Genomic DNA, 25132 nt, shown 5'->3' with positions numbered 1-25132 from the left:
CAAAAACGTAATGTACTATATTTTTTACAGTATTTACATATAATAAATTAGTAGGATAAAAATTCACAAGATTGATCCATACTGTACTGTTTTTCCTGTTGGAGTATAATGTTTTGCCGCCTTAAGGTAGTTAAGTAGTCAGTATTGTGAATGCTGTTAATTTAAGAATTTGAGATATTAAAATATAATTACTGTGTCTTTAGTTTAGGGAGGCACTGTATTATTGATTAATTGGCACTGCTACTTTACCAATCCAGTATACTTTACTTAAATCCAGCACCTGATTGTCTGTGTGGAGTTTGCAGGTTTTCCCTTTTGTTTTTTGTCTTTTGTATGTTTTTTATAGGCAACTCCTGTTTTCCTCACATCTTCTCAAAGCCTTGTTACTTTGGTTAAATAGTTTCAGTGCAAGAGTATGTGTGTGTGAGTGAACCCTGTGACGTAGTTGTACCATGCAGAGGCCCTTTTCCTGCATTGTGCCCAGTACTGCCAGGATAGACTCTCGCGTTCTGTTCCTTTTGAACTGCAGTAAGTGGATTTATGAATAAAAATGACTTTGCCAGGAAACTTATTTTCTTCTAGATTACCACAAACTACTGTCAAAAAACCAAAGGACATTTCTATAAAACCATACCAGAATATAAAGGTGAATTGTGGTATCACAGGGAATGGTGCCCAACCATGTCCTAATTTTTCTGCTGGGTTATCCATCTTTTAAGAGTTAGAGAGGTAGCAGCGAATTTCTTGAAAGTTATCTTTGAGTATTGTTCGCCATTTTTTGAGTTTTATTATCTTTTTTTCTTTGGCTCTGAGGCTAAGGATCTGCGCTGGCATTCTGAAGGTTGTCGGTTCGAATCCCTGTCACTGCTAAAAGAGATGCTACTCTGCTGGGCCCTTGAGCAAGGCCCTTAACCTTCAATTGCTCCAGGGGCGCTGTACAATGGCTGACCCAGCGCTTTGACCATGTCCTGTATAACTATGTATGTGACAAATAAATAAAGAATTAGTTTCAGTGTTAAAGGCAGTCAATCCACCACGTACATTTGGAAAAAACGACGATTGAAAGAATCTTTAAGTTTATTAACAGTGCAGCTGCAGACTGGTAGCAGTTTGTCCAATAAAAAAGAGGTACATTGAGTACGAATTCACTAAGTAATCTAAGACAGTTTCCTTAATGTTTTTGTATTGATATTATATATATATAGCCTTCACTTTATATATATATAGCCTTCACTTTAGGAAAGTTTAGTTGTGTTTCTTCAAACAGAGGGCACTGCACGCTCCGTCATTGACCTCGGCTCACTGATTACCTCTGTGAATCAATCAAGAGCAGCTGCAACGCGTTGTGACATCTTGTGCACACAATCTTAACAAGACGTAAATAACAAATAAGGCAGAGTTATAAAATAGTGATTAAAACGTCGTTTTTTTTTGCAACAAGCAAGAGAGATTGCATACCAAATAAATGTGAGTGTGAAATTATCACTTTAAAAATCCGAAATTTGCAGGTATTACTAACTTTGTGTGGAACACCCACAATCTGGCGCTGAATCTCAAACTCTGATAACGTTATTTAAAATACACATCACATTGTCCAGTTAGATCACTATATTCCAAAATATGTATTTATTTATGTAAGTTTCTTTTATTGAAGTTCAACTCTTGGATGATTCATAAGCTATACGTTAACGTAGCCTGTTTAAAGACGTGTAAAAGCGATTCAAATGAACAAAATATACTAGGTGGGCCACCCGGCGCAGTAAACAACACGGACACACGGGTAACACAAACATCGGTACAATACGTATGCATTAAAATACTTGTTCAATTTCATTCTGATGAGCAGTTAGAAAGTTAAACAGCAATGAGTTGAAATCGCTGTATAGCTGGTGATTGTCTGGAAGATGACTTACTCAGTTCGGTGTGTTTTCTCCCTTCTGCTGCATCACTTTCTTTCTGCATGTTCTTAAGATAGGGCAGCATCTTCAGATCATTTCCCCAAAATATTTTTCAGAAACCAAAAATAGGTTCATACTTCCGATTTAAACTAGTAATACCTTAATAGGACCTAACACCAGGAGGTAAAGTTAATCATTACCGGAGGACCCCTACTTTTAGTCCCGTCCAAACAGCTCAAATAACAGAATTTTATTGACATTCGTACATGACAAGATTAACTTGCCATTATATTTACGTAATTTTACGGAAGGTAAAAGGCTCTGTAATCTTTACTGAGACGTGAACACGCGGTTCGGAAAAAAAAGTTCCTGGCATAAGCGATACGGCCGGGACTAAAATTGCTAAAAAAAAAAAAAATGTCCTCTGGTAATAATTACTTTACTGAATCATTGAATAATGCCTGTTCGGTGGATGAAAAAGCTCTGAACCGCAATCGCTGCCTTCCGCCGTAGTCATAGTAAAGCGCTAGATGCCGAGTTTCCATACTATGGCAGGCACGATTACGTACATTTTTTATTTATTTATTTTTTATTTTAACAAATGCTTGAATGTGCCTTAGCGCAAACCATGTCTTATAAAAACACGATGATCGTCAACGATTATAGTGATAATTAAAATATGAAGCTGTGTAAGAACCGTTGGGAGTTTTACTATAGTCATCTGTGAAAACGGGAACTGTCTAAGCCCTTCTTATTGATGGACTTTAGCAATAGTTTAAGAGTTAAAAATAAAACCGTAGTAGTTCTCCCTGTTCTGTCCCCCAGTCCCATGGTGTTTCATGCAGCCACCAATGTCAGCCGCACTCATATGTATGTTTTTCCACATTACAGAAACTTTTTGTCAGCTGTGATTTTTGCCAAAGGTTGTATTCCTAAGTACTAACTAGGGAGCAAAACTTTTGCCATTGCCACATTTAAATTTATTTATCTTCAGCACTTCACAAGGATAAAATTGCCTTCCAAATCATTGGAAACTTTTTGTTAATATACCAGTTTATTTGCCTTTTCTTTTACAGACGATGTTCTAACACATTGCCATGTGTTTCAAATGATTTAAAAAGAGGTTCTGTTTATTTCTGTTGTAGATTTCAATGTGCCATGGTGGAGCGGGTGTTGCATTGTGTGGAGCACTAACAAAACATAGACGCAGTTTTCAAAGATGCTGGAGCATATGTCAGGAGAAACAGAAATTATGATATCCCGGAAAAAGAAAGACAAATCACCAAGGAGGGTTGGCAGTGTAAAAAGGACCTCACAAGCTGATGGACAAATGATGAAATGCAGAAGCAGTAAGCAATCAACCGAGCATCCAGAAAAAAAGCAACCAGTGTCCAGGAAAGAAACTAGTGCTGCTGCTTCTGATGTGACCTCCGATAATTGCAGGTATCTTGCTCTGCCTTTGGACGGGTAACTTTTAGACTACTGGTTTTTCAACTCAGTCCTGGAGACCCCCTGTGGCTGCAGGTTTTTGTACTAACCTAGCATGTTTAGGCAAGGTTTGTATTAGAATGTACTAAGCATTTATGTATGTTACATGGGAATAATTTATTCTTTCTTTTTTAAACATGGTTTTTGAAATTTTCATCATGATTTTCATTCTGCTTTTCCAAATGCTGTTTATTTAATCCATTATTTACAAATAAGCACCTTACTACTGTAGAATAGATGCTGAAATAGGTGTAGCCTTTTTTGTTTGAATGGGTGCCTGCTCTGCTTGTTGTTAATTTTACTAGGATATAATCAAGTTGACTTTATTCTCAACATTTCCACTTTATTCTCAACATTTCCGTCAAGATTAAAGTTGACATGTTGACTTTATTATCGACATTTCCACTTTATTCTCGTAGTTTATTTTGTCAGTAGAATGTCACAGACTGAACTTCATCTTAAAATGTTTAATTTACTAGATTTTCTCAAACCCCGTCATAAATTAATGTAGCACATTAAATGATTTATATTAAGTGTTCTCTGACCCAGATGTTAATCTCTAAGTGCTTCTTAAACTGACTTCCTCTTGCACCGAGAGGCGTCGGCAGCGATTGCCGCACATTGACTTAATGATATTCCTGCTCTATGAACATTCAGAATACCAAGATAAATACTTGATATCTTTTTCACGATGAATTGCATTAAAGCATGTATTAAACATGGGTGGCAGGGGGGCACGGTGGCGTGGCTGTAGTCCTGCGCCCTTGCATTAAGGGGTCCCCAGGTGTATGTTCAGTGTAGAGAACTTTATGGCAGGTGTGACAAGGCTCCAAAAAACTGGATATATGAATGGGTATCGCACAGGTTTAACTGAAATACTGTGTAAATGTTGGGTTCGTGATGTGGTGGTCGAAGATACGAACGCAGAATTCAATGGATGTTCTTCTGAGCAGGCTTTCATTGTTGCATGCGTGCTGTTTCTATCTGATGTACTAAACCCCCAGTTCCTATCCATCATTTTTCTTTCTCCATATAACCAATCACCACACGATAAACGTCTTTGTGAAAGTAAAACTAGTTATAAACCTAGACCTCAGAGTTTTCAGAACTTTAAAAAAAAAAAAAAAAAATCTTTGTTATACATGTTTAATTACGCCATCCATTCAGGGTTGGGCCCATCCCAGCAAGCATCGTGTGACAGTCTGGAGTAAATCCTGAATGGGGCGCCAGCACATCACAGGGTGAATACGTGCAACACATATAGTAGCAGGGTCAATAATACATAGCAAAACCCCACATCCTACATGTCTTTGAAAGGAAACTGAAGCACGCCGAGTAAACCCACCAGAAAAACCTGCAAACTCAAGACAGGGAACACCCGGGACTCCCTTGCTGCGAGGCAGCAGTGCAACCACCACGCCACTGTACCCCACATGGTTTAAAACATTTAAAGCATCTCGGTGCATGAGGAAGTCAGTTTAAGAAGTGCATAAAGATTAACAACTGGGTTGGTGAACACTTAATATAAATCATTTATTCTGCTACATTAATTTTATGATGGAGTTTGAGAAAATGTAATAAATTAAACATTCATTTTAAGATGAGGTTTAGTTTGCGACATTCTACTGACAAAATAAACTACAAGAATAAAGTCAACATGTCGACTTTAATCTCGACATTTAGATTTTTTTTTTTTCTTCACTCTGTCCGTAATTTTTTTTTCTCACCGTGGCCCTAATATGCTTCCGTATAAAATGACTCCATGATTCTGGACAAAAAACTGCAGCCACATATTGTTCCTGGGGAAAAACAATGAAAATCGGTGCTTTAGGTGACTGTATTAGGCATTTAAAAACAAAGGAATTAATTTCATATTTGGAGCAGAATGTCTGTAAAGAGTATCTGTGAAAAGTGTAACCTAGGACGTGCATATTCTGAAGCACTGCACATCTGTTCAGATGTATTTGGTGGCGTACCAGTGTAACATAGCAACGTCTTCACTTCTACTTAATACAATACACCATCCAGTTGTTAGTCTTTGCAATGCTTATATGAAATCAGAACTATACCAACAATGATCCAAATGCAAATAAGATGCAGTAAATGTCCCCAAGATGGGACTAAAATAATTACTTAAAATTAAGTTACAGTTATTGTATGTTGCAGATTCATCCTTTATTAGGTCACCATCCTCAGAACCCCTTTGGTATGTTTAAAAATGAAGGTAAAGTATGGCAGCAAGTAATTGGCCTGGTCCAAGTGAGATGTTGCATGATATAAGGGACCATTTAAATTTTTATAATTTATTTACTCTGTCTGAAAGACATTGCAAACTGGTCATGTTTTCATATAATGTCCTCAATACCAGCCATGTTCAAAGCTTGTTTAAATGATCAACTTTGTCAGGCATTTGGCTGGAATTAAGGTTTTGTTGGACTAGCCAACTAATACATGCACACCTGTCAAAGAACAATGACAAGATGAAAAGGTACTAGCAAGAGGCCTAAAAAGACAGAAAAATGTAGAACAAGGTTTATATACTTTGAAAGTGTATTGGGTTGTAAAGAAAATGTACAGGTAGATATTATTTAGAAATTAACATCTAGGAAGAAGCCTTTATTATCAATTTTAGTGTAATTTTGCAGCAAACAATGGTAAAATTATTAATGGTGTTTTAATTAGAAATAGTTTGTGTGTATTATTAAACTAGCTATAAAAGCTCTTACTTAAGTAATAATGAAGTATTGACCACTGTCATGATAAGGAAATTTAGTCTTTTTGGCTTGTTCATCTTAAATAAACCAAGATTTTCTAAAGCAGAACAAGCCATGATTTTCTAAAGGATTATAATTTTGCAACGCATAAACATTTCTTACTCCTTTAAAATTCAGTTTTTAAGTAACTTGCTAATGAGCACATTTGAAATGAGTGACATTAGTTTTGCAAATGTTTAGACTGGTAAAGTATTGCTTTATGATTAGAACATATATTGATTCAATTCCAATGTTTAGAAATTGAGTTGTATTAATTGGTTACGCACAGTTATTAGTGATCAGCTGACCATCTGTTTCTGTATATAATCCCTGATTGAGAAATTGTTACTTTAGTATTGGTAAATTTTAATGTTATCATTTATTTTTTAAACAGTACCTTGGAAAAATAATTCTAAACTTTTTTTTACATTTGGTTCACTTAGATTTTGACTTTGATATTGTTTGTTAGTTTTTTTTTTTTTTTTCATACTTTATATACCATGCAAATTCAAATGGAGATTGTCAAAAAAGTATTGTACAAAATAAAAAGCAGAAATTGTAAGATTAAATGTTGTTCCCTATTCCACTTGTCAGTGACATTTCACACAGGTGGACTGTAATGTGTTATCTCAACAGGTTATACAATGTTTATGCACTCTAAACTTAGAGGAGTTATAGTGAATCACCTGCTTTATATTCATCTGTGAGAATAATATCTTTTATTTTTAAGGTTCTTCAGTATGGCATAGGTTGAGGAAAGGAAGCTTCAAAAAGAATAGAAAAGAGCATTCTAAGTAGGTCAGAGATCTGCTTACTGTACATCAAAGAACAATTCTGGGGAGTGTACAAAACCATTTCAATGGTGTTGAACATCCTTCAGTTCTTGGTGCAGTACATTCAAAGGGGAAAATATTAAACAATTGGAACATTTCTTAGATCTGTTTGTCTTATTTGTCATACAGTCAGGGTACTTTTCATACACTTTTTAGGTCTTTGAATTGTTAATAGAAATCAGATTCGATTAAAATTGATCTTTATAGCAGTAAAGTAAAAAAGAAGTTTTAATAAGTCCAGAAGTCACACTTTTTTTTCTTTTTTTTTTTTAAAGACATCCACGTTTCCTTCATGGACCATGTCCAGCAACACACTTTGGGCCCAAAGCCTGCATGCTGCCTAATCCTACTTCGGTTATGTAAGTATTTTTTTTTTCTTTTTTGGTGCATCTATGTCTATAAAATATGCTTGGCCATATTGTAATTGTCATAATACCAATCAGTCTGTTTTAAAAAAGTTTACTTGTGTAAACTTTTTTTATATACTTTACTGTCTATAAACATGTTATTTACATAACATTTTTTTCTAAGCCAGCTTATTTTAATAGAGCCTTTTACAGAGCACATCATGATAAGAGATTATAAAAGCTTGCCTCAATATAATTGACAAGACAAAATAGTCCTGTAGACTGTTTTTGAAAATAAGTTATTTCATGCATGAAGAGAATACATGCTGGTACTATTATAAAATAATCAGTCAGGTAGTAAAACAAAAAGAACAGGGCAGTATGTCAAAATAGGAACTGTATTTTCTTGGAAATGAATTTGCTCATCTAAAGGTTACACAATTTTTTATTTTTTATTTTATTTGAAGAAAATAAAATTATATACAATCAAGTCTAACTTGTACAACAAAGAAGATAATATTACATATAATCAAGTTGAGGTTAGCAAAACAGAATTCGACCCACTCCTGAGAGAGAGGAGAGCCAACAGCAAGGGCAAAACTTTAAAGACAACAAAGAAGGGAGAATGTCCTTTCTCTGATTATAAATGCTTATTCTAAAATGTTATTAATTAGATTTTGCCTTATTTTAAAGTTTTGAACAGATCATATAAGTGAGAATTAGTTTAAATTAGTTAGATGTTAATTTGGTGCACACCCAAAACATATGGCTCAGTGAGGCTGGAGCTAGATTGCAACATTCACAGGTTGGGTCTTGCCCTGGATGTATTTTGGACAATTTTAAACGAGATAAATGTGATCAATGAATGATTTTAAGTTGATGATTGAATGCTTTGCATATGTGTAACTAGTGTGTTCTGTGCATTGCTGCTTCTTGCTCCTTTTTTGAGATATTAAGTGATAAGATCTTTTTCCCACTGTACCCTTGGATCTTTGAAAGGAAGAGACTTGAATTTGTTTTTCATATAAATATTATTGAGATGGTGTTTGAGTCTTCAAGACTGTTCCGTATTTCTTCTGGAGTAAAAAGTGGGTGGCAGGTGTGGGAAATTGGTTAGCTTATCAGAGTTTCTCCTTTGAAAGTAGTGGAAAAATGGTGTTGCTTGGAAGTTAAATTTGAAGTGTAGTTGTTTATAAGATACAAAGACACCATCTGTATATAATTGTCAAAGTGTTTTTAATCCTGGATGTTTGCCAAAGATTACAGTGCATCCGGAAAGTATTCACAGTGCATCACTTTTTCCACATTTTATGTTACAGCCTTATTCCAAAATGGATTAAATTCATTTTTTTCTTAGAATTCTACACACAACACCCCACAATGACAACGTGAAAAAAGAATACTTGAGGTTTTTGCAAATTTATTAAAAATAAAAAAATTGAGAAAGCACATGTGCATACTGTAAGTATTCACAGCCTTTGCCATGAAGCTCAAAATTGAGCTCAGGTGCATCCTGTTTCCCCTGATCATCCTTGAGATGTTTCTGCAGCTTAATTGGAGTCCACCTGTGGTAAATTCAGTTGATTCGACATGATTTAGAAAGGCACACACCTGTCTATATAAGGTCCCACAGATGACAGTTCATGTTAGAGCACAACCCTAGCATGAAGTCAAAGGAATTGTCTTTAGACCTCCAGGACAGGATTGCCTCGTGGCACAAATCTGGGGAAGGTTACAGAAAAATTTCTGCTGCTTTGAAGGTCCCAGTGAGCACAGTGGCCTCCAACATCCGCAAGTAGAAGAAGTTCGAAACCGCCAGGACTCTTCCTGGAGCTGGCCGGCCATCTAAACTGAGCAATCGGGGGAGAAGGGCCTTAGTCAGGGAGGTGACCAAGAACCCGATGGTCACTCTGTCAGAGTTCCAGAGGTCCTCTGTGGAGAGAGGAGAACCTTGCAGAAGGACAACCATCTCTGCAGCAATCCACCAATCAGGCCTGTATGGTAGAGTGGCCAGACAGAAGCCACTCCTTAGTAAAAGGCACATGGCAGCCCGCCTGGAGTTTGCCAAAAGGCACCTGAAGGACTCTCAGACCATGAGAAACAAAATTCTCTGGTCTGATGAGACAAAGATTGAACTCTTTGGTGTGAATGCCTGGTGTTACGTTTGGAGGAAACCAAGCACCACTGATCACCAGGCCAATACCATCCCTACACTGAAGCATGGTGGTAGCAGCATCATGCTGTGGGGATGTTTTTCAGTGGCAGGAACTGGGAGACTAGTCCGGATAAAGGGAAAGATGACTGCAGCAATGTACAGACACATCCTGGATGAAAACCTGCTCCAGAGCACTGTTGACCTCAGACTGGGGCGACAGTTCATCTTTCAGCAGGACACAGCCATGATATAAAAGGAGTTGCTTCAGGACAACTCTGTGAATGTCCTTGAGTGGCCCAGCCAGAGCCCAAATTTGAATCCGATTGAACATCTCTGGAGAGATCTTAAAATGGCAGTGCACCGACGCTTCCCATCCAACCTGATGGAGCTTGAGTGGTGCTGCAAAAAGGAATGGGTGAAACTGGCCAAGGATAGGTGTGCCAAGCTTGTGGCATCATATTCAAAAAGACTTGAGGCTGCAATTGCTGCCAAAGGTGCATCGACAAAGTATTGAGCAAAGGCTGTGAATACTTATGTACATGTGATTTCTCATTTTTTTATTTTTAATAAATTTGCAAAAATCTCAAGTAAACTTTTTTCACGTTGTCATTAATGGGGTGTTGTGTGTAGAATTCTGAGGGAAAAAATGAATTTAATCCATTTTGGAATAAGGCTGTAACAAAATGAGGAAAAAGTGATGCGCTGTGAATACTTTCCAGATGCACTGTAAATACTGCCACTTTCTGCTTTAGGTCTTTGTAAAGTTGCCTTTTGAATGCATGGATATCTCTAATTCCAAATAAATTATGTTATCATTAAAAACTGTTTTTTTTAAAGTTAACAATTTTTAGTATATATAGGGATGCTGTGAAGTAGAAAAAGAAGCTTGGGAAAGATGTTCATCTTGACAGTACTGTATCTTGTTTAATTTTTTTCCATGCTGATCACAAAATAGTGTTGAAAAAAAACTTTTTATAAATGTAAATAAACTGATCGATTTCCAGTCTATTATTGTGTGCTGGAGAGTTCACTGGAAAAATCACACTTTTATTTAAATTGATTTTGAGTTCAGATATCTTTTGAAATTCTGCTAGTGCATTAAGGAGTAACTAGTAAGGATGTTGCAAAAACTTTAAGGATATCCTCCAGGGATCATATAGTGAGAACATTGAGGAGGTTGTTGACTACACTACTGACTACATCAACTTTTGTATGGACATTGTAGTTCCAGTAAGAACAGTACGCTGCTATGCTAACAAAAAGCCATGGATTACAAGTGACATCAAGGGCCTTTTGAACCAGAAGAAAAGGGTTTGTAAAGGCGGTGATCAGCATGAGCTCAAGCGCGTGCAGAAGGAACTCAAAGTCCAGCTCAGGGAAGCGAAGGAGCAATACAGGAGAAAGCTAGAGCAGAAGTTGCAGAATAACGGCATGAAGGAAGTATGGGTTGGAATGAAGATCATCACTGGCTGCAGCTCGAAGCGGGGTGCCACCATCGAGAGAGACGTGGAGAGAGCAAACCAAATGAACAACTTCTTTAACAGGTTTGACCACCCAAACCCACGGTGACCTCGGAGTACTGCACCCTCCACCCATCATTCTGCTGATGCCAGCATAGGAGAAAGTTTCCCCCCACCCACAATTACAGCAGCCCATGTAAGCAGAGAGCTGAGGAGACTTTGTGCCAGCAAAGCAGTGGGTCCAGATGGAGTATCACCACGACTGCTGAAGGCCTGTGCGCTGGAACTGGGGAGTCCTCTACAGCACATCTTCAACCCGAGCCTGGAACAGGGGAGAGTCCTGTAGCTTTGGAAAACATCTTGCATCACCCCAGTCTCAAAGGTATCACGTCCTAGTGAGCTGAATGAGTTCCGGCCTGTCGCTCTGACGTCACATGTGCTGCTTCACCACCTGAGGCCACAGGTCCACCACACCCTCGACCCTCTACAGTTTGCATACCAGGAGAAGGTGGGAGCAAAGGATGCCATCATCTCTATGTTACACCGATCCCTCTCCCACTTGGACTGAGGCAGTGGTGCTGTAAGAATTATGTTTCTGGACTTCTCTAGCACCTTCAACACCATCCAATATCTGCTCCTTAGTGACAAGCTGACAGAGATCGGAGTAGATTCATACCTGGTGGCATGGATCATGGACTATCTTACAGACAGACCTTAGTATGTGCATCTCGGGAACTGCAGGTCTGATATTGTGGTCAGCAACACGGGAGCGCCGCAGGGGACTGTGCTTTCTCTGGTCCTGTTCAGCCTATATATATCGGACTTCTAATACAACTCGGAGTCCTGCCACGTGCAGAAGTTTGCTGAAGACACTGCTATCGTGGGCTGCATCAGGAGTGGGCAGTTGGAGGATTATAGGAATGTCTGTCTGTCTGTGTCTATCTATCCTGATATATACAGTACCATATTATATGTCCTCTGGTAATCCCCTTTATATCCAATGCATTTCAAAACTGAATGGATAATGGCTCAATTGCAGTCGCAAAAAATAGTGGTGACAGAGGGCATCGTGTTGTTGAGTAAGGCCAGGTTTATACTTCATGCGACGCATGCTCCAGCAAACGCTACTGCTGCGCAAGCGTTGTACTTTTTATACGTGCGCCATGTACTTTACGTAAATCTGCAAGATTTCAACAGGTGGCAGTGCAAGATATCACAGTGAGAAAACGTTTGGCTTTGCTGTGTTGTGAATTGCTTGAAACATCCATTAAATTCAGAGGACACCTTGCCACAATATCTCCTAAAAGGATGTTTAATGATAACTTCCATCAATCCAGGGTTGTGCCCATTCCAGCAAGCATCGGGCGCAAGAAAGCCACAAAATCCCTGGAAGGGGCATCAGCTCATCGCAAGGTGAACCCAAGCACACACATACACTAGCGCAGGGGTCCTCAATCACAGTCCTGGATGGCCGCAGTGGCTGCAGTGTTTTGCTCCAACCCATTTGCTTAAGAAGTACTTATTGCTTAAGTAACACTTCTGCTTCGCTTTAGTTGTCTCACTTGTTAAGATTTTGAGCCCTTATGGCTTATTTTAGTCTTAAAACAGCTGTAGTCTTAGTTTTTATTTGCTCCTAATTAGCAATAACATGCAAATGACAAAAGAGACCAGCATTTCTCCATTTAACTTGTTACCATTTAAACCTGTGCGTATTTATCATGCACTATTGGGTTTAATTAAATGCTTGGAAGGAAACTGAAGAGAAAAAAGTGAAGGACTGAGAACAACTTGTCTGTTTTTAGACTTCAAAATATTTGGATGATATCCTTTGAAAGGGGAAGAAAATCCAGCATATGATAATTACCTGACATAGCAGAGTTAAAGCATTAACAAGCCATGAAATTAAATTATTGGCAAGAATTGCTTTCTAATTAAGCAACCAGGTTAGAATAAAAACCTGCAGCTACTGCGTCCCTCCAGGACTGTGATTGAGGACCCCTGCTCTAGTGTCATTTTAGTGTCCCCGTGTCCCCAATCCATATCTGGAAGGAAACTGGAGCACACTGTAGAAACCCACCAGGAAATGAAAGTTAACAACTTTTCTGTAAAATGTACATACTTTACAGTATAATTCTTTTCATCATGAAAATGATATCCAGTATACATCTAAGAATTCTAAATGTGCAGAGAGCCGGAATATCATAAATGTAATGTGTACTGTGTGTGGCGATTGCTGCTGTCAGTTCAGGAGGAAGCCCCAGAAGTCGGTTTTAAGATGACGTTTACTATGGTCTACTTTAATGATAAAGTAAACTAGATAGATAGATACTTTATTAATCCCAAGGGGAAATTCACATAATCCAGCAGCAGTATACTGATACAAAGAAACAATATTAAATTAAATACTAATAAAAATGAAAAAAAAAAATAAAAATAATTAATGTTAGCATTTACTCCCCCGGGTGGAATTGAAGAGTCGCATAGTGTGGGGAGGAACGATCTCCTCAGTCTGTCAGTGGAGCAGGACAGTGACAAAAGTCTGTCACTGAAGCTACTCCTCTGCCTGGAGATGACACTGTTAAGTGGATGCAGTGGATTATTCATGATTGACAGGAGTTTGCTTAGTGCCCGTCGCTCTGCCACAGATGTTAAACTGTCCAACTTTAATCCTACAATAGAGCCTGCCTTCTTAACAAGTTTGTCCAGGCGTGAGGCGTCTTTCATCTTTATGCTGCCACCCCAGCACACCACCGCGTAGAAGAGGGCACTCGCCACAACTGTCTGGTAGAACATCTGCAGCATCTTACTGCATATGTTGAAGGATGCCAACCTTCTCAGAAAGTATAGTCTGCTCTGACCTTTCTTCATAGAGCATCAGTATTGGCAGTCCAGTCCAATTTGTCATCCAGCTGCACTCCCAGATATTTATAGGTCTGCACCCTCTGCACACAGTCACCTCTGATGATCACAGGGTCCATGAGGGGCCTGGGCCTCCTAAAATCCACCACCAGCTCCTTGGTCTTGCTGGTGTTAAGGTGTAAGTGGTTTGAGTCGCACCATTTAACAAAGTCTTTGATTAACTTTCTGTACTCCTCCTCCTGCCCACCCTGATGCAGCCCACAATAGCAGTGTCATCAGCTAACTTTTGCACGTGGCAGGACTCGAGTCATATTGGAAGTCTGATGTATATAGATTGAACAGGACCGAGAAAGTACAGTCCCCGCGCGCCCTGTATTGCTGAACACAATGTCAGACCTGCAGTTCCCAAGACGCACATATTGAGGTCTGTCTGTAAGATAGTCCACAATCCATGCCACCAGGTGTGAGTCTACTCCCATCTCAGTCAGCTTGTCTCTAAGGAGCAGAGGTTGGATGGTGTTGAAGGCGCTAGAGAAGTCCAAAACATAATTCTTACAGCACCACTGCCTCTGTCCAGGTGGGAGAGGGATCGTGTAGCATATAGATGATGGCATCCTCCGCTCCCACCTTCTCCTGGTATGCGAACTGCAGAGGGTCGAGGGCGTGGCGGACCTGTGGCCTCAGGTGGTGAAGCAGCAGCCGCTCCATGGTCTTCATCAGATGTGACGCCAGAGCAACAGGCCGGAAGTCATTCAGCTCACTAGGACGTGATACCTTTGGGACAGGGTGATACAAGATGTTTTCCAAAGCCTTGGGACTCTCCCTGTTCCAGGCTCAGGTTGAAGATGCGCTGTAGAGGACTCCCCAGTTCCAACGCACAGGCCTTCAGCAGTCGTGGCGATACACCATCTGGACCCGCTGCTTTGCTGGCACAAAGTCTTTTCAGCTCTCTGCTCACCTGGGCTGCTGTAATTGTGGGTGGGGATGTCTCACCTATGCTGGTATCAGCAGAAGGATGGTTGGAGGATGCAGTACTCGAGGTGAGAGTGGGTTACTGTGATCAAACCTATTAAAGAAGTTGTTCATTTGGTTTGCTCTCTCCACGCCTGTCTCGATGGCGGCACCCGCTTGAGCTGCAGCCAGTGATAATCTTCATCCCATCCCACACTTCCTTCATGCTGTTGTTCTGCAACTTCTGCTCCAGCTTTCTCCTGTACTGCTCTTTTCGCCCTGAGCTGGACTCGAGTTCCTTCTGCACGCACTTGAGCTCATGCTGATCACCACCTTTAAAAGCCCTTTTCTTCTGGTTCAAAAGGCCCTTGATGTCACTTGTAATCCATGGCTTGTTGTTAGCATAGCAGCATACTGTTCTTACTGGAACTACAATGTCCATACAGAAGTTGATGTAATCAGTTGTGCATTCAACAGCCTCTTCAATGTTCTCACTATGTGACCCAAGCAATATATCCCAGTCTGTAGTTCCAAAGCAGTCTCTCAGAGCCTGCTCTGCCTCAGGGACCACTTCCTGAATGAGCGTGTAGTTGTAGGTAGCGCCTCACTCTTGGTTTGTATTGAGGCTGAAGCAGAACCAGGTTATGATCTGCTTTCCCAAGCGAGGCAGCGGGTGGCGCTGTATGCGCCTTTAACGCTTGCATACAGTAGGTCGATAGTCCTGTTTCCCGAGTGTTACAATCCACATACTGGGAGAAGGCAGGTAATGTTTTGTCCAGCGTTACATGGTTAAAGTCTCCAGCGATTAGCACAAGTGCCTCAGGGTGCTGCGTTTGTAACTTAGCAACTGCGGAATGGATGATGTCACTCGCCATCTCGCTCGCTTGAGGGGATGTAAACAATAACAGCAATCACGTGTCCAAACTCTCTGGGCAAGTAATAGGGCGCAGACTTACGGCCAACAGTTCGATGTCCCTGCAGCAAGTGGAGATTTTAACGTTTACATGTCCTGAGTTGCACCACTTTGTATTGACATAGAGAGCGAGTCCTCCTCCTTTCTTCTTTCCACAGGTACTTGCGTCTCTGTCCGCTCTAACTGTGCTAAACCCGGTAGCTCCACGTTAGCATCTGGGATGGTAGACGTTAGCCACGTTTCACTAAAACACAGCAAGCTGCATTCTCTGTAGGCTCTGACATTTTTTACCAGCACAGCCAGTCCGTCGATCTTATTTGGTAGTGAGTTTACATTTCCCAGGATCACAGAAGGCACAGACGGTTTATAACGCCATTTTCTCTCAAGTTGTCTCGATTTAATCTTATCTTTTATCTTTGCGCGCTCGGCTGCCCGATATCGCCTTCTTACCTCGTCAGGTAAATAAGGAACCACACCGGCATAAGCATTTCTTCTCAGTGCTTTAAGCTGACTACTTGAATAGGCGATTCTCGGAGTGTAAAAATCCATGTCAAATAGTAAAATAGTAAAAAGTGTCCAGTGAGCAATTCCACATAAAAGAAAGTGGTAGAAGTGATCAGTGAAATAGAGAAAAATAGAGATAAAAAGGTAAAAAGATAGTCATATACGGAGCTGCTGGAAAGGCTGCCACTTGGATGCGGCGCCGGAAAAAACTACAAGGTTAAAGTGGACATTTCGAGGTTAAAGCAGAAATTTCCACTTTAATCACAAAATAGACCTTTTCACCATGCCCTTAATTTTTTTCTGTGTGGCTCAAATACGCTGTTGTACATTCTGATGCTGTTGTGAAGGTGCAAAAAAAAAAAAAGCTAAGACGGCACAGAAGATGGTATGTGAGACTTTTAAAATGTATCATGTGTCATTGCGTTGGGGAATATGCAACGCTTGAATATAAAAGTACCACGAATGCATTTGTATGTTGGCATTTTGCTTCACCACATTGAACCATACATCAAACATCAAAGCACACACATCAATCCTGGATGATCTGCATAGCGGCTTTCTGTTACATGTAGTTTGTAAACAGAGACCTTGATGTCACATTCCGACTTTTTTCACACTGTGACCCCCGACTTTTTGCTGGTATTGCAACACGCGCACGCGTCACGTTAATTTCTGAGGACATGCTCAGAGGATGCATCAAATGAACGCTTGGAACATGTGGTAGCCACAATGCGTGTATGTATGCATTCTGAGCATGAAGTATAAATGAGCCATAATACGTTCTAGTTTGAAGTAGTTTGAGATAAAGTTAATACAGACAGAGGCTTCTGGGCTGGTATAAAGTAGTTTGATACATGTATATGTAGGCTAAACCCAAATTTTGTGCAATTTGGTGAATAGGTGTTCACATTTGACCATGTCAAATGCTTTATTTGTGTACAATAATAGTAAGATCTCTGGGGGAGTATATTACATTAAACAAATGTCAAAGATTAGAAGCTAAGTATCTGCCTTTAATAAATCTGGTCTGGTATATGATATTACAGAAGGAAGCACTTTATTTGTCCTTCTTTATGATGCACATTGTAATAATTCCTTATTTTTCTTTGGAAAAGATGGTAATTTAATGCTTGGCAAAAAGTTTGAGGTAGAATTTTGTTGTCTCTAGCTCCTACAAAATTTTGCTAATAATAGTGGAGCTAACTTGAAAATTTATAAAATTCCACTGAGAAGCCATTGGGGCCTGTTGCTGGATACTTAGTTTAGAGCATCCAGTAATTCTGAGAGTGTCAGAGGTTTGTCCAGTTCCCCTGGACTAAGAGTATCTAGCTGTGGTATTTGTAATGCATGAAAAAACTCATTAGATTGTGTCTTTGTTAAACTGAATAGAATATAAGGAGGTATAGTACTCCTTAAATGTGTGGGTTATATTTTTATGGTCAATGATTTTATCTCCATCTGTGGTAATTTCTGTTACTGTGTTGCAAACTTCCTGTTTTTGGATTTGTTGAGCTAAGATCTTATTAGTCTTTTCTCTGTGTTTATTGTAATGATGTTGCAATTTAAAGATGAGTTGTTCTGTTTCTTTTGTTGTCAAGAGTTTAAATTCGATTACAAAACTTGTCTTTCCCTATAAAGTGCTTCATTTGGAGACCTGGCGCATTGTTGATCTATTCTGGTAATTTTTCTGATTAACTCTGATGCCTTCTTGGTCTCCAATTTATTTTTAGGGGCAAGATATGAAATAATCTGTCCTCTTAAAAAAAAAAAAATGCCTTCAGAGTTTCCCAGTGTATTCCTGCAGAGATCTCTGAGGATGTGCTTGTCTCAGAAAAATAATTACATTTGTTTGGAGGTGAATTCTGTAAAGTTCACGTCTGTTAATGATAGGGGGTTAAGATGCCAGCTACAAAATGAGTGTGTAGGGCATAGTGATTCAAGTTCCAAGATTAGTGGGGTATGATTGAATATAACGATAGGGTCATACTTGCAAGATTTGATAGTGGGTAATAAATTAATATCGATAAAGAAATATTCAATTCTTGAGTGACTATTCTGTACTGGTGAGGAGGAGGAATATTCTCTAGAGTTTGGATTTAAGAATCTCAATGGGTCTAATAAGTTATGATCAATTACAAATTGTGTGATTGGTTTTTGTGATGCAGTATTAGATGTTATCGCCACTGTAGCTGAAGACCTATCTAGGTCTGGATTTAAAACAAAATCTCAGCCATTTTAATTTTATGAGTTTTCGTTTAGGGATTCAATCCAAATACATTTTGTATAAAATCGCTATCATTCACATTAAGTGTATAGATATTTAGGAAAATTACTTTAGATTTGAATAAATTACTCATCACTATGACTTATTGCCCTTCAGGATCACATACATACATATATATACACATATATATATATATATATATATACTGCTCAAAAGAATTAAAGGAACACTTTTTAATCAGAGTATAGCATAAAGTCAATGAAAGTTATGGGATATTAATCTGGTCAGTTAAGTAGCAGAGGGGTTGTTAATCAGTTTCAGCTGCTGTGGTGTTAATGAAATTAACAACAGATGCACTAGAGGGGCAACAATGAGATGACCCCAAAACAGGAATGGTTTAACAGGTGGAGGCCACTGACATTTTTCCCTCCTCATCTTTTCTGACTGTTTCTTCACTAGTTTTGCATTTGGCTACAGTCAGTGTCACTACTGGTAGCATGAGGCAATACCTGGACCCTACAGATGTTGCACAGGTAGTCCAACTTCTCCAGGATGGCACATCAATACGTGTCATTGCCAGAAGGTTTGCTGTGTCTCCCTACACAGTCTCAAGGGCATGGAGGAGATTCTAGGAGACAAGCAGTTACTCTAGGAGAGCTGGAGAGGGCCATAGAAGGTCCATAACCCATCAGCAGGACCAGTATCTGCTCCTTTGGGCAAGGAGGAACAGGATGAGCACTGCCAGAGCCCTACAAAATGACCTCCAGCAGGCCACTGGTGTGAATGTCTCTGACCAAACAACCAGAAAGACTTCATGAGGGTGACCCAAGGGCCCCATGTCCTCTAATGGGCCCTGAGCTCACTGCCCAGCAGCATGCAGCTCGATTGGCATTCGCCATAGAATACCAGAATTGGCAGATGCACCACTGGTGTCCTGTGCTTTTTACAGATGAGAGCAGGTTCACCCTGAGCACGTGACAGAAGTGAAAGGGTCTGGAGAAGCCATGGAGAACATTATGCTGCCTGTAACATCATTCAGCATGAGCAGTTTGGTGGTGGGTTAATGATTGTCTGGGGAGGCATATCCATGGAGGGTCACACAGACCGCTATAGGCTTGACAAAGGCACCTTGGCTGCCATTAGGTATCAGGATGAAATCCTTGGACCCATTGTCAGACCCTATGCTGGTACAGTGGCTCCTGGTGCACGACAATTCCTGGCCTCATGTGGTGAGAGTATGCAGGCAGTTCTGGAGGATGAAGGAATTGATACCATTGACTGGCCACCACACTTTCCTGACCTAAATCCAATAGAACACCTCTGGGACATTATGTTTTGGTCCATCCAATGCCACCAGGTTGCACCTCAGACTGTCCAGAAGCTCAGTGATGCCCTGGTCCAGATCTGGGAGGAGATCCCCACAACACCATCTGTCATCTCATTAGAAGCATGCACCGATGTTGTCCGCATGTATACAAGAACACAGGGCCATACAAAGTGCTGCATACAATTTTGAGTTGCTGCAATTAAATTTTGACAAAATGGACTAGCCTGCCACATAATATTTTCACTCTGATTTTTGGGGCGTCTTTGAAATCAGGGCTCTGTAGGTTCATCGTTTTCATTTCCATCAAACGATGTGGCATCCTTTAGTTCCTAACACATTAACCAGTCTATATCAGTATAGATATCCAGGAGGATTTCTTTTTCCCATTGAGATCTGATGTGTTTTCTATATATATATAGTGTATGTGTATATATATATATATATATATATATATATATATATATATATATATATATATATATATATATATGCTCTTGTTAATCTCGTTGTCGAGAGACAAGTTGCTGGTAATAGTGGAGCCCAGGTATATGTATTTATCGGTGGTCTCCAGCACTTCATTGTCGATGGTGATAGAGGGTGGAGCAGAGATGTCTTGACCCATGACGTTGGTCTTCTTGATGCTGATTGTCAATCCAAATCCCTGCATGCCTGGGCAAAGCGGTCCATTAGCTGCTGGAGGTGTTCCTCTGTATGTGACATTAGGGCAGCGCCATCAGCAAACAGCATGTCCCTGACAAGGACAGTGCGAATCTTGGTCTTTGCTCTTAGCGGGCCATATTCAGCAGCTTTCCGTCACTCCTAGTGTGTAGGTAAACACCCTCGCAGAGCCCTTGAAAGCAAAGTTTAGCAGCATTGAGAAGAAAATGTTGAATAAAGTAGGTGCTAGGACACAGCCCTGCTTGACGCCACTTTTGATTGTGAAGGGTTCTGAACTGTCCCCGTCGTAACTGACCACTCCCTGCGTGTTGTCGTGGAAAGAGGTTATAATGCTGAGCAGCTGAGGTGGACAACCGATCTTCTTTAGTAACCGAAACAGGCCGCTCCTGCTTACAAGGTTGAACGCTTTAGTCAGATCTATGAAGGCGATGAATAATGGCATCTGCTGTTCTCTGCACTTCTCTTGAAGCTGGCGTACTGAGAAGATCATGTCAACTGTGGATCTTTCTGGCCTAAAGCCGCATTGTGACTCGGGATACACACATTCGCGAGGATCTGAAGGCTTCAAAATCACGCTGGGCAAAGGCTTTGCCCACCGTGCTCAGCAGTGAAATACCCCTGTAGTTGTTGCAGTCGCATGGTCTCCCTTGTTCTTGTACAGAGTGACAATCTTGGCGTTAGCATGTCCTGTGGAACTTTGCCTTCCCTCCAACACATACAGAGGAGCTCATGGAGTGGTCTGAGAAGAGCTGGTTTTCCGCATTTGATAATCTCTGTCGGAATACCATCATCACCCGGTGATTTTCCGCTTTTCAAGCAATCAATGGCTTTGCTGAGTTCATCCATGGTAGGTTCGGTGTCCAGCTCCTGCAGAACTGACAAGTCTTCTATGGCGTCCATCGCTGTCTGAGTGACAGAGTTTTCTTTGGAGTACAGTTCCAGGTAGTGCTCCACCCACCTTCCCATTTGTTTGTCTTTGTCTGTGATGGTCTCGCCTGATTTGGACTTTAAGGGTGCAGTCTTCTTTATTGGTTTGCCTGTTGCTTGCTTGATGCCCTCGTACATGTTTCTTGTGTCGCCAGTGTCTGACGCTTGCTGAATGCTGCTTGCCAGCTGGAGCCAATAGTCGCTTGCGCAGCGACGAGCAGTCTGTTGGGCTTTTCTTCGGGCAGCCTTCAAGTCTTGGAGGTTGTACTGACTTGGGTCGTGGTTTATAGTTGATCAGTGCCCTTCTCTTAGCGCCAATGACGGGCTCGAGCTCTGCAGCATTGGCCTCGAACCAGTCAGTGTTCTTGCGCTCCTTTTGCCATACGCCAGGATGGCAGCTCTGTAGATGGTGTTCCGGAGTAAGTTCCATCTGTCCTCTGCATTTGGCTCTTGGTCACAATTCTGCAGTTCCCCCAGTTGTTCTATAAATTCCTTGTTCTTGATTAGGTCGGTGGTCCGCAGGTGTTGATTTTTGGCTGACATTTCTTTTGGAGAGGTGGAGCCTCTTGGGCGAACTTAATCCTTGAGGCAACGAGGGAGTGATCTGTATCGCAATCAGCGCTATGGTAAGCTCTGGTGTTGTGGATGCTGTTCAGAAATTTGCCTGGTGATGATCAAGTCCAGCTGATGCCAATGTTTTGATCTTGGGTGTCTCCATGATGTCTTGTGACATGCCTTGTTCTGGAAGTAGGTGTTTGTCACACATAGGCTGTGATAGCAGCAGAGTTCGAGTAATCTCTGGCCATTTTCGCTCATTTTCCCTATGCCATGGTGACCTAGCACACTTGGCCAGGATTCGTGGTCAGAGCCGACCGGCATTGAAATCTCCCAAAAGGTAGAGGTGTTCTGAAGTAGGGACTGCGGCAACAGCACTGTTTAGTAGCTCATAGAACTGATCTTTAGTTTCGTGCTGGCTTGCATGGTTGGTGCATAGGCATTGATCAGATTTACGTAGCCTGTACTTGTGAGAAGGCGAAGTGTCATTATCCTTTCTGTGCCCGGTTTGCATGGCTCAATCATATCTAATAGAGAGTTGTTTATTGCAAAGCCCACACCATGTTCTCTGACTTCGCCATCTTTCTTTCCCTGCCAGAAGAATGTGTATTCTTTCTCCTTTATGCTTCCAGAGTCCGCAGTCGTGTTTCCTGGAGGGCTGCGATGTCAATATGCAGCCTTGCCAGCTCATTATTGATGACTGCTGTTTTGCGAGCATCACTTATGTCCTGTACACTATCAGACAGGCCTGGTGTCATTGTTCTTACGTTCCAAGTTCCAATTCTCAAGTGTCGTTCTTTCTGTTTGTAGTTTGATTTTGTTTTTATTGTTTGGCTTGGTGCTTACTTTACAGTCTGCTTGTCGGCCATATTAATGTCCTGAGCCCCACGCACCCAGTAGGGCAGACAGACTGTGACGAGACAACACCTTATTGACTGGGGGCTGCCCAGTTTGAGGCGGGCGGTAGCTGTCCAATGAGATAAGGTAGTCTCTCCCACCGATGAAGGCAACCCCTGGCGCCAGCTCTACGTCAATCGAGCAGGTGGCTTATAACCGGTAGACTGCTGCCTTCCGTGTTTTGTCGACGCTGAATAGCTTAAGCTGGAGTGTCCTCTCCAGGGCGCAAGCCTGGGCAGCATGTTGAGGAGAGACTGATGTTGCCCATGTACCAGTTCCCCTCTCTCCACACATCAGATGTTTACAAGGGAAAGGCATAGCCTATACATCTTGGCATCCAAGGTGTCGCAGGAGTTGCCAGAAAGCTATGAGACAAGCAGATAGCAAACTGCCTTAGGGACTCCGACTCCTGATTTGTCTTCGGGTTTACTCCCCTAGCCTTCCCCATGAATGGGTCTAGCCACAAGGCAGTGGAGGTTTGGGATCAGAGTTTTCCTTCTCCTATATATATATATATATATAGAGAGAGAGAGATATATGTATATGTATGTATATACACAAACCGGATTCCAAAAAAGTTGGGACACTATACAAATCGTGAATAAAAACTGAATGCAATGATGTGGAGGTGCCAACTTCTAATATTTTATTCAGAATAGAACATAAATCACGGAACAAAAGTTTAAACTGAGAAAATGTATCATTTTAAGGGAAAAATATGTTGATTCAGAATTTCATGGTGTCAACAAATCCCAAAAAAGTTGGGACAAGGCCATTTTCACCACTGTGTGGCATCTCCCCTTCTTACAACACTCAACAGACATCTGGGGACCGAGGAGACCAGTTTCTCAAGTTTAGAAATAGGAATGCTCTCCCATTCTTGTCTAATACAGGCCTCTAACTGTTCAATCGTCTTGGGCCTTCTTTGTCGCACCTTCCTCTTTATGATGCCCCAAATGTTCTCTATAGGTGAAAGATCTGGACTGCAGACTGGCCATTTCAGTACCCGGATCCTTCTTCTACGCAGCCATGATGTTGTGATTGATGCAGAATGTGGTCTGGCATTATCTTGTTGAAAAATGCAGGGTCTTCCCTGAAAGAGATGACGCCTGGATGAGAGCATATGTTGTTCTAGAACCTGAATATATTTTTCTGCATTGATGGTGCCTTTCCAGACATGCAAGCTGCCCATGCCACACACACTCATGCAACCCCATATCAGAGATGCAGGCTTCTGAACTGAGCGTTGATAACAACTTGGGTTGTCCTTGTCCTCTTTGGTCCGGATGACATGGCGCCCCAGATTTCCAAAAAGAACTTCGAATCGTGACTCATCTGACCACAGAACAGTCTTCCATTTTGCCACACTCCATTTTAAATGATCCCTGGCCCAGTGAAAACGCCTGAGCTTGTGGATCTTGCTTAGAAATGGCTTCTTCTTTGCACTGTAGAGTTTCAGCTGGCAACGGCGGATGGCACGGTGGATTGTGTTCACTGACAATGGTTTCTGGAAGTATTCCTGAGCCCATTCTGTGATTTCCTTTACAGTAGCATTCCTGGTTGTGGTGCAATTTCGTTTAAGGGCCCGGAGATCACGGGCATCCAGTATGGTTTTACGGCCTTGACCCTACGCGACAGAGATTGTTCCAGATTCTCTGAATCTTCGGATGATGTTATGCACAGTTGATGATGATAGATGCAAAGTCTTTGCAATTTTTCGCTGGGTAACACCTTTCTGATATTGCTCCACTATCTTTCTGCAACATTGTGGGAATTGGTGATCCTCTACCCATCTTGGCTTCTGAGAGACACTGCCACTCTGAGAAGCTCTTTTTATACCCAATCATGTTGCCAATTGACCTAATTAGTGTTAATTGGTCTTCCAGCTCTTCTTATGCTCAAATTTACTTTTTCCAGCCTCTTATTGCTACTTGTCCCAACTTTTTTGGGATTTGTTGACACTGTGAAATTTTGAATCAACATATTTTTCCTTTAAAATGATACATTTACTCGGACTAAACGCTTGATCTGTCATCTACGCTCTATTACAAATAAAATATTGACATTTGCCATCTCCACATCATTGCATTCAGTTTTTATTCACAATTTGTTTAGTGTCCCAACTTTTTGGAATCCGCTACAAGTAAAGCTGAGAAGTAGTGTTTTATATATATACTTTTTACCGCTCATTTAATCATGGCTAGTGGCTAGTGGGAAAAATTATAAAATGGGAGGATTACACTGAGTATGGCTTTACCAAAACATAAAGCTTGAATTGATGATCTGTTTTTCTGTGTTAACCTCATATTTTTTTCATACTTCTTCCCAAACCAAGGGGGTGCGAGGGTAAAATGAATCGAGAA

At 40.9% G+C, this 25132-nt stretch overlaps 1 protein-coding gene across 3 annotated transcripts in view; it reads left to right on the top strand.

Moving 5' to 3' along the window:
• The window catches only part of nadkb (NAD kinase b), an 84147-nt gene that overhangs the window by 24507 nt on the left and 34508 nt on the right, over window positions 1–25132 (top strand). For all 3 annotated transcript variants that reach the window (XM_039761146.1, XM_039761127.1, XM_039761138.1), the window contains exons 2-3: window positions 3044–3341; window positions 7248–7331. In XM_039761146.1, coding sequence (XP_039617080.1) covers window positions 3118–3341; window positions 7248–7331 — 308 coding nt within the window. In that variant the 5' untranslated portion in view covers window positions 3044–3117. The remainder of the gene's footprint in view (window positions 1–3043; window positions 3342–7247; window positions 7332–25132) is intronic.

Source organism: Polypterus senegalus, chromosome 1 (assembly GCF_016835505.1).
Source record: "Polypterus senegalus isolate Bchr_013 chromosome 1, ASM1683550v1, whole genome shotgun sequence".
Lineage (NCBI taxonomy): Eukaryota > Metazoa > Chordata > Cladistia > Polypteriformes > Polypteridae > Polypterus > Polypterus senegalus.
The sequence above is the reverse complement of the archived record's forward strand: the minus strand, read 5'-3'. Positions and strand labels throughout refer to the sequence as shown.